Below are 10,354 nucleotides of genomic sequence, written 5' to 3'. Positions count from 1 at the left end.
CCACATGAAGATCAGGCCATAGCCTGCAATCAGAACTGTCTGCATCTATGGGGGTAATATAACTCAAAGTCAAGTGGCTAGAATTCAAAATTAAACCACTTCTCTCTGAACAGGAAAATCTTTGAGTAGCCTCAGTTTTGTCTTTGATGAATAGTTTCATTACATTGAATTGCAAATAATTTGGATCGAAATACCAGTCTCAGGAACAGTGATGACTATTGCAATAGGATGTGCTTTTGTAGTTGTTGCATAGAAAAACAGAATTATTCTCTGTACTTAATATGTTATAACACCTGACCAAGCAAGTGCAAGCACAAAGGACATAAAAATCTTTGAATGTTCCATGTGAAAATGTTGTAACCAGACAACAATAGAAACTGAAACAGCATTTTTCTTTTAATCCTTCATGGGATTATGGGCATCACTGGCCAGGCTGGCATTTATAGTCCATACTTAATCCCTTTGAGCTGCCTTCTCAAACTGCTGAAGTCCCTGTGGTGTATGTACACCTATAATGCTATTAGGAAGGGAATTCCAGGATTTTGACCCAGAGACAGCGAAAGAAAAATGATATATTTCCAAGTCAGGATGTTGAGTGGCTTAGAGAGGAATTTACAGGTGATTGTATTCCTATGTGTCTATTGCCTTTGTTTTTCTAGCTGGTGGAGGTTGCAGGTATGTTTTCAAAGAAACCTTAGCAAGTTGCTGCAGTGCATCTTGTAGATGCTAAACACTGCTGCCACTGTGTGCTGGTGGTGACAGAGGGTTGAATGTTCAAGTGGTGGATGGGATATAATTTAATGAACTGCTTTGTCTTGGATTGTGTTGGAGCTGGACTCATCCAGGCAACTAAGGAGTATAAGATCACATCTCTGACTTGTAGATGGTGGACAGACTTTGGGAAGTTAGGAAGTGAGTTATTCACCACAGAATTCTAAGCCTCTGGCCCATTCATGTAGCCACAGTATTTATATGGCTGGTCCAGTTCAGCTTCTGGTCAATGGTAATCCCCAGGATGTTGATAGTGGAGATTAGGTGATAGAAATACCATTGCACATTGAGGAGAATTAGTTAGATTTATTGTCGGATACTTGTGAAGTGCAAATGCTGAACATTTTGCAGACATGCAGCATGGACTAAGAAGGTGCGAATGCAACTAAGCTGCAATTTTGCATTGATTTGCATTAATCAGTGAACATCGCCACACCTGACCTTATGATCGAGGGAAGCAGTTGAAGATGGTTCAACTTAGGACACTATCCTGAGGAATTCCTGCAATGATGTCCTGGGATATCAAACAATCACAACCATCTTCCTTTGTACCAGGTATGACTCCAATTAGTGGAGAGTTGATTCCCATTAACTTCAATTTTATTAGGGCTTCTTGATGCCACACAAGGTCAAATATTGCTGCTGGTGACTGACAGCATCTTGCAGACGCCCAGTTTTGGACCTTTAGCTTTGTTCTAAATCTACCCCATTTAGTATGGTGGTATTGTCACACAGCACAATGCAATCATACAGCGATTACTCATTAAACCATCATGGGGAGACAATAACATAGTGATCATAGCATTGTGCTAGTAATCCAGAGACCCAGGCCAACACTCTTTGGATGTGTATTCAAATCCCACAGTGGCAGCTGGTGGAATTTAAATTCAATTAATAAAATCTGGAAGTGAAAGCTAGGCTCAGTAATGATGACCATAAAACCTTCATTGACTGTCATAAAAGCCCAACTTGTTCATTAATGCTCTTGAAGGAAGGAAATCTGCCATGCTTACCTGGTCTGACCTACGTGAGTCCAAATCCAGAGCAATATGGTTGATTCTTCATTGTGCTCTGAAATAGCCTAGGCAGCCACTCAATTCAAAGGCAATTAGGAATGGAGAACAAATAATGGTCTTGCCAATGACATCCTATGAAAGAATTAAGGATAGACAAATGCATCTGCGACAGGTAGAAGTCACTGGTGAGAATGAAGTAGATTTTTCCTTTGTATTGGCTTTCTCATGACTTGGCACAGGCCATGTCTTGACAGGTGTGGCGTACAGAACTCAGGTAACTGGATCTGTCATGGTGCTACTGAGCCACAGTTGGCTATGGACATTGTTCAAAGATTGAGAAGAACACGCGATTTAAAAAAAAGGAAACTGTTTTTTCCTAATAATAGCATCACAGGAAGGTATCTTTGATGTAGTGTGCTTGCTTTGATCTCTGCTCCCCCTATCATTTACTTGCTCACTTGAAAAGAAAGAGACTGTCACAATTGCAGTACTGATGGGCATCAATTGTCACCTTCCCCACACGTCCAGCAAGATGTTCAAAATGTGAGTGAAGTCACTTTGATGCAGTCATTAAAGATGGCATATTTACCCAAAGTAGATTGTCAAGGGGTTCAAAAAGTCTTGTGGCATAGACCCCCCACATGCAGAAAGACAGAAAGATCAAATGTCACCAGGTGTTAAAACTTTAAAAATTGCAAAGATTCATTGAAGCCAAAATTAACAGATAGAATTTTTGATAAATGAATCAGTGAATATACTGTTTTATGTGGAATAATGAATAGTGATAAAAAATACAATGGGGAAGTAAATATGAGGCACTGCATTATATAAAATATAGATGGTCTCAACCCTTCTGAAAACATAAAGCAGCAAGGAGATAAAGATGATTTTTAAAAAACAATGTTCCCAAAGAACTCTAGATGTTGGGGCTGATATATTAGCATGGCTAGAGGATTTGCTCAATAACAGGAAACAGAGATTCACATTAGTAACTAGTGGAGAGCCACAGGGATCTGTGCTGGGACCTCAATTATTTATGATCACTATTAATGACTTGGGTGAAGGGACCAGCTGCACTGTGGCCACATTTGCTGATACAACTTACTTTCCTTCCTGTTTATGTGAGGAAGATATAAAGAATCTGCAAAACAATAGATTGGTTAAGTGAATGGGCAAAAATTTGTCAGATGCAATATAATATAGCCTACATTACTGTTCCTATTTCTTATGATTTTTTGATTAAATATACAAAAAAACTCAATGCACAATGTTGCAGAGATAGTGCCCAATATCTAAATTTTGAATGAATTTACAAGATCGAACAACATTAGGTCCATAAGTAAGAAATTATAATTTCCCTTTTGCCTATTCTGTAGTTGCGATTTACCATTGATATCCAAGCTTTCTAAAATGCTAAATTAGCTTAAATTTGGACAGCCAGATGTTAGAGTGTTAGACCAGAACCCCAAGTTACATTAGGAAGCCAGTCTCGAATCCAAGAATTTTTCCTTTTTGGCATAAATGTAAGAATAGTATATTACTCTCTAGGAATGATTTCACTGACAAACTAGTTACATCAAAACAATCTTTATTCATTATACATTTTAAATATAACTCTAACAAATGAAGCAGTTTAATCATTAACAGTTTAACAATGTTTAACAAATGAAAGGAATCAACTTTACTTCCTAGCTTATGATTGTTCCAGTTCCAAATAAGCCACATTCATGAATAAATCAAATCCACTTTTAAATCAATAGTTAGCAAACCCAGGCATACTTGCTGTAAATGTTAACAGTCTTGACGTTTTCAGAGAGATTTTGTGGAGAAAGTATTCTCAGGAACAGCCTGCACATAGCCTGACTTTTGCAAACCTCCAAATGTAACTCCTTAGTTTTTCCATCACAGACATAGCTCTGCACATTAATCACATCACATGACCCTATCAATCAACTTCTCAAGGAAGTCCATTTTGATTTTCTCATTTACAGTGGGAAGTATGCAACTTGGCTAATTCAAATGCTTTCGGAAAGTGTATCCCTCAAGGTGAGCCACAAGCTTTCCGAGCGCTGCTCCTTCATCAGGTGAGTGGGAGTTGTGTTCACAAACAGGGCATATAAAGACACAGCCTCAATTTACAAGATAATGATTGGAATGCGAGTCTTTACAGGTAATCAAGTCTTAAAGGTAACATTGTCTGTACACAAGCCCCCTGTAATCTGATGTGAACCATCTTTCTGATGGGCATTGCAGAATCTAGTGCACATTGAAAATCTGGAGTCATGTTCCACCACCGTTGGTACATCACGGTTTTAACTTGGCTTCTTAACTGAGGTTCTTTTTGAGGCTTCGGTGTAGGCACAGAAGATTCAGGCTACATGTAAAATATACAATTTCTATGTCCAAACCCCCTTCTCCTCCCTTAGATCCCTTCCTCAGCTCCTTGTTTAGAGACAACAGAACTGTTGTGTTCATGTATAATTTTTTTTTATTGATCATTGTGTTAGAGAAAAAATATATTTTCGTAAGAAATTTGACAATGAGACAATTAAACAAAATGTCATAGTGCAGCTGTTAAAGTAAAATGTTTAGTTATATGTTGACATGGTATCAAACTTTGTATTTATAACTTTTTTGTTAATAAATGCTTTCTATTCAACTTTACACAATTTTACCAATGTTTTATTTGAAACATTAAAACAAAATATTTAAATATGAAATTATACAAAAGCTTTATTGAAACATCAAAACAGAAGTTAAATATGAGATAATTATAAATGAAGTAAGCAAGCCAGAAGAATACTAATGATAAACACATTTAGATTTTCCATGGCCCAAATGTGAACTCTCCTTTGCTCAACCTCATACAATAAGGTATCCAAATCACGGTCTGAGAAATTCTGACCTCTCACCTTCCCAATTAAATTTTCAGTTTCTATATTCTTAATTAAAACATACAACACTTACAAGCATGCCACACAAAGTTATATAATAATATAATGCAGATTTAAATAGGTTCACAGATTTAGAACAACACCTATGTTCATTTATACATTAACGCATCTTCAATCATTCAAAAAAAATTACACTTTAATAAACCAATAATAGGATTTACTACTTAAAATAGCAAAAAAATTAAAAAAAATCTTCAACATACCTTTTATAATAACAGGGAAATCCTTCTCTGTTTTCATTGTAAAACTGCCATTTCCAAGCTGCATCTCAGTGGGCATTCCTAGTCTGGCCACGTCATGACAGGGTGTAGTTAGGGCCCTCCTGCATTGCGCTGTGGTCTGCGGAGATGACTTCACTCAAGGCCGAATGCTGCTGCTCCCATTGGAAGTTAGACACTACTTTTCAACGCAGATAAGAACGCAGAAAATGCTTTTATTTCTGGCGGCACATAGCTTTCCGCCACTGATTGCAAGTTATGGGCCAATATATCTCTATATCAATTGCACTGCTATCATCTGAAATGACCCTGTCCAAACTGTACTCACAATTAGCAAGCTGAAACCAAGCACAACCTGGGTGCAGTAAAACACCGAGTTCAAAGTTATTTGCCTGACATCCTAATTGAAGTGGAGATGCCAGGGTTGGACTGGGGTAAGCACAGCAAGAGGTCTCACAACACCAGGTTAAAGTCCAACAGGTTTATTTGGTAGCACGAGCCACAAGCTTTCGGAGCGCTGCTCCTTCATCAGGTAAGTGGGAGTTGTGTTCACAAACAGGGCATATAAAAAGACACAGCCTCAATTTACAAGATAATGATTGGAATGAGAGTCTTTACAGGTAATCAAGTCTTAAAGGTAACATTGTCTGTACCTTTAAGACTTGATTACCTGTAAAGACTCGCATTCCAACCATTATCTTGTAAATTGAGTTTGTGTCTTTATATGCCCTGTTTGTGAACACAACTCCCACTTACCTGATGAAGGAGCAGCGCTCCGAAAGCTTGTGGCTTGTGCTACCAAATAAACCTGTTGGACTTTAACCTGGTGTTATGAGACTTCTTACTATCCTAAGTTAAGTCAGAGATGTGTGAACTAATTGTTTTAAAAATTAATGATAGTGAATAAGGTGCAGAAATATATCAAGTACCTGGTTCTTAAATGTATCACAATGTCTCCTTCTTGGCTAAATATTTGGTTAGTGGTAGCATTATTTTGTTTATATTCAATATCCAAGATTGCACTGTGGTGTAGCCAGGTTAACATTTCAGTTCATGTTGAATATAATATGGACAAATTCAGCAATCGACTATTTCTCTGAAAAATATATACTCTTCATTTCAGTAGGGCTGACTGCTGTGTAGCACTAGCCTTCTTTTGTGATGCTCATCTTTTCCTCTGGAAGTGCCTTTAGGGAGTCACTGTGGTAATTTTCCATCTTCTTCAATGGGCTTCTCACCTTAATCAACCTTGCACGTATTTTATTTCTCTGCATATTATTGTTACATTATTTAAATTAAAAGCTGTGACACATTTTCTAAGTTTTACTTGCATGCAATTAACCATGTAATTTCTGTATTTTTGCAGAACCGTCTCAAAAGGAACTTTCAGTCCTTTCAAGACTGCTTCCATTTTTCTTTGAATTAATTTGCTCTTCCTTCTTTCAAAGATGTGGTGGTGGTGGTGGTGGTGGTGGTGGTGGGGGGGGGGGGGGGGTGTGGCGAGGATGAGGAGAGAATAGTTTTATACCTTAAATTCTAATAACTCACTTATGCGTTTAAAATTGTCGTAAACCATTTGATTAATTTTATTACATGGATCCTTTCCAAGATGTCATTCACCTAGACTGGTATATATCAAGAGTTGTCAGATGTCAATGACTTTGATGGGAGATCTGGTGTTACATTTACTTTTGCCAGTGCTACTTCATGGCCAGGAACCAAGGTTATGACCCTAATTGACTCCAAGATTTCTCCTGCTCATTTGTGTTTCCGGATATCTTTGCTAATTCTCAGTTACTTGATTTCTAACATTGACGCCTTGTTCCAGCTCCATCGCCATTTCAGTAATACCAGTATGTATTGCTACTTTGCTTTATCGAATATCTATCTGGCCCTTTAGAATGACCAGCACCCCACAACTCCATTTGACAAGATTGTAATTCAATTTTTATCCAAAACCTTTAATCTTTCTTTTGTAAACTGTCTCAACACATTTGTGAAAAAAACAAACTACTGGAGATTCAAATAATTTTATTTATAGAAATGCAGGTCTGCAGGATTTTGTTTCAAAGTAACTTTGACTGGCAATCATAACTGCAATGAAATGTATTTCAGAATTTATCACAATTAAAACTGCTCCCTCTGTAGATCCAGTAAGGTTGACACCTATTCAAACTTTTTGCAAGCGATGCATAAAACTGCTCAATGTGGAAACCCGCACTAGTTCAGCATGGAAATAGATAGACCCTTCAAACATAAAATTGAATCATTACTATGTTTCTTGTCGCAGGCAATTTTTCCTGCTTTTTCCCTGCCGCTCAGTTCAATAGCTGAGAAATGTCAACTTCCACCTGTTTTTGTTAGTGCCCAGTGATGTTTGTAATGTTAGCAATTCAGTGACTGAACTTTACAGATCACCACTAAAGTTACTGGTGGTAGAGGCTGAAAGAAAAGCTGTGACGGAAATTCAAAATAAAAGCAGAAAATGTAGAATTATCTCTGGGGTTAGTCAGCATCTGAAAAGAGAAATAAAAAAGGGTAATGGTCTGGGTGAAGATCCTTCACCAAATATTTTCTCCTTTCAGTTGCTGACAGCTCTGTTACATTTTTCCCATTTATTTTTCTGGTGTTATTTACCGTAACAGTGCAAGATTTAAGGGAAACATTCATGTTAAACCTGAGGTTAAAAGGTACACACTTCGGAGTTTCTTGTCAGGGGGTTAGGAGGAGCAGAAGAAAAATGCAGCCATAAGAAGTACATTTGGTACAAGATACAAAGCAACATTGAAATTCACACATTAATATGTACTTCACTGAAGCATATAGTGGAACCCCAGCTTTCAGAATGTTGTTCACCTTTACAAGTATTAGAGATGGGCAGTTTGCAACAAGTAGAGTTACACCAGAGTAAAGTCAGACACCTATTTTCAAATAGTGCACAGGTTTGTGTGCAAAATACCAATTACCTTGTTTTTACAGATTTTATTTGCCTTGTGATGCATTATGCAGCATTGAGCTTGGAGAAAATAAGTCTGGCTCTTGACAGAGACAAATCATTAAAACAGATCATGGCTCATTTTATTTTTAAATTGTAAAGATCTCTGCTGCAGGATTGACAGTTTTTTAGTCAATTGAATGTTATGCTGCTCCATCAGCATTGCAGTTCTTGCTATGAGGGAGGCACATTCCGCAAGTATGTTGTGCACTAGGTTAAAATCAACTCCACAGTTCCCAGTTCACTAAAAACCAGAGAGGATTGTGAATGACCACCTCAAACTGTAAGCTTACCACTGTAATCCTCCAGACTTCTCTAACATTAACAGGCCCAAATGATATTCGCTTTGTTAGAAATTTTCAAGCAGGGCCAAGATTCTTTTCTGTTCACTTTCTTTAAACTCATCGTTCTTCCCATCACCAATATTTTCTGCGTACTCTGTAAAACAGAATGAAGAATTAAATACACTTTCTCTGTAAATTATATTTGATTTGATTTATTAGTCACATGCATTAGTATACAGTGAAAAGTATTGTTTCTCGCGCACTGTACAGACAAAGCATACCGTACATAGAGAAGGAAAGGAGAGAGTGCAGAAAGCAATATTACAGTCATAGCTAGGGTGCAGAGAAGGATCAACTTAATGCAAGGTAGGTCCATTCAAAAGTCTGATGGCAGCAGGGAAGAAGCTGTTCTTGAGTTGTTTGATCTCAGACTTTGGTATCTTTTTCCCGATGGAAGAAGGTGGAAGAGAGAATGCCCGGGGTGCGTGGGGTCAGGTCTTTGATTATGCTGGCTGCTTTTCCGAGGCAATTCACCAGATCCTCTATCTCTTTCCTGTACTGTCTCTCGTCATTGTTTGAGATCCGACCCACAACAGTGGTGTCATCAGCAAACTTGAAAATCGAGCCAAATGTTATTTAGCTCAATAACATTTCATCAAAACCACTTAACAGCTTGTCGTAATCTTCTGGTCCCGCTGATAGCGAAACTCCACCGTGGGTTTCCTGGAGGTGAGAGATACATTGAAGATGGAGCCCCATTGACAGGGCCACAGGCCAGTGGCATATGATAATAATAAATCAAATCAAATTAAAATATTAACTGGATTTCTCTCTCCACAGGTACTAGCTGCCCTGAGTATTTCCAGCATCTTCTGTTTTATTTTAGATTTCTACCATATGTAGCATTTTGATTTTCTGACAAACCATTACATGTTTTTCAGTTGTGGCATCATGTTTCTAAAAAAACTGCTTTTTAATAACTAAGTTGTATATAGTGCTGTATTTTTCACTGCACTGCCAATGTTAAATGCTCTAACTGGCTATCTTTTCTACAAATATTAAATATTTTAAAAGCACTGCCAAAACAGAAAGCAATAAATCAGACCTATAGTATAAATAGGCCTTTCAGAATGAAAGGAGGATTTTTACTTTAAACCAAAAAACAATTTCTCTTTCTTAGCTCTGAAAAAAATTGCATGATTTTATTTTTACGCATAAAAAATGTTTCAAACAGAATTAGACAAAAAATAAATCAAAAATCCTGTTTTATATTAAGGACACCTATATATGTCACCTATTTGCACTCTTTTTTAAAATCTCTTGCTCAAGAAACCAGCATAATAGTTTTAAACAAATGATCTATAGTAAACTCTATGCTCTGTTGTAATCTAGAATATGCTCAATTGCAATCCATGTTTTCAGCCAGATTATTTTATGAGATAGATTACTGATGACCAGAGTATTTTTACCTCCAGCCCCCAACACTCAGAGGCGAGCTTGGAGCTCCTTTATCACCTATGAAGGTGATGAAAACCATCACACAAATAAAGAATATTAAAGCAGCAGGAGGTGATGGAATCCCCACTGAAATCTTTAAGCACAAAGGAGAGGAACCAACATCACTGCTTTGTTTCCTCATCCTATAGATCTGCAATGTACAAATGTACAATGTACGGGCATGGAGTCTACGGAAATAGGGCAAACAGGTAGGGAGGTCATGGAACCTTTACAGATTAAAGGGGAGGAGGTGCTTGCTGTCTTGAGGCAAATCAGAGTGGATAAATCCCCAGGACCGGACAGGGTATTCCCACAGACCTTGAGGGAAGCTAGTGTTGAGCTTGCAGGGGCCCTGGCAGACATATTTAAAATGTCAGTATTTATGGGGGAGGTGCCGGATGATTGGAGGGTGGCTCATGTTGTTCCCTTGTTTAAAAAAGGTTCCAAAAGAAATCCGGGAAATTATAGGCCAGTAAGTTTGACGTCGGTGGTGGGCAAGTTATTGGAAGGTGTGATAAGGGATAGGATCTACAAATATTTGGATAGACAGGGACTTATTAGGGAGAGTCAACATGGCTTTGTGCGTGGTAGGTCATGTTTGACCAATCTATTAGAGTTT

At 37.8% G+C, this 10,354-nt stretch overlaps 1 protein-coding gene across 1 annotated transcript in view; it reads right to left on the bottom strand.

Annotated features, from left to right (window-relative positions):
* Nucleotides 1-6,973: 6,973 nt before the first annotated feature.
* ctnnbl1 (catenin, beta like 1) overlaps nt 6,974-10,354 on the bottom strand; it is a 186,944-nt gene continuing 183,563 nt past the window's right edge. Inside the window, exon 16 of the mRNA XM_078236405.1 lies at nt 6,974-8,392. Within this exon, the coding sequence (XP_078092531.1) occupies nt 8,304-8,392 (89 nt within the window). The 3' untranslated portion in view covers nt 6,974-8,303. The remainder of the gene's footprint in view (nt 8,393-10,354) is intronic.

This window comes from Mustelus asterias, chromosome 20 (assembly GCF_964213995.1).
Source record: "Mustelus asterias chromosome 20, sMusAst1.hap1.1, whole genome shotgun sequence".
Taxonomy (NCBI): Eukaryota; Metazoa; Chordata; class Chondrichthyes; order Carcharhiniformes; family Triakidae; genus Mustelus; species Mustelus asterias.
Note: the sequence above shows the minus strand (reverse complement) of the source record. Positions and strands in the feature narration are given on the sequence as shown.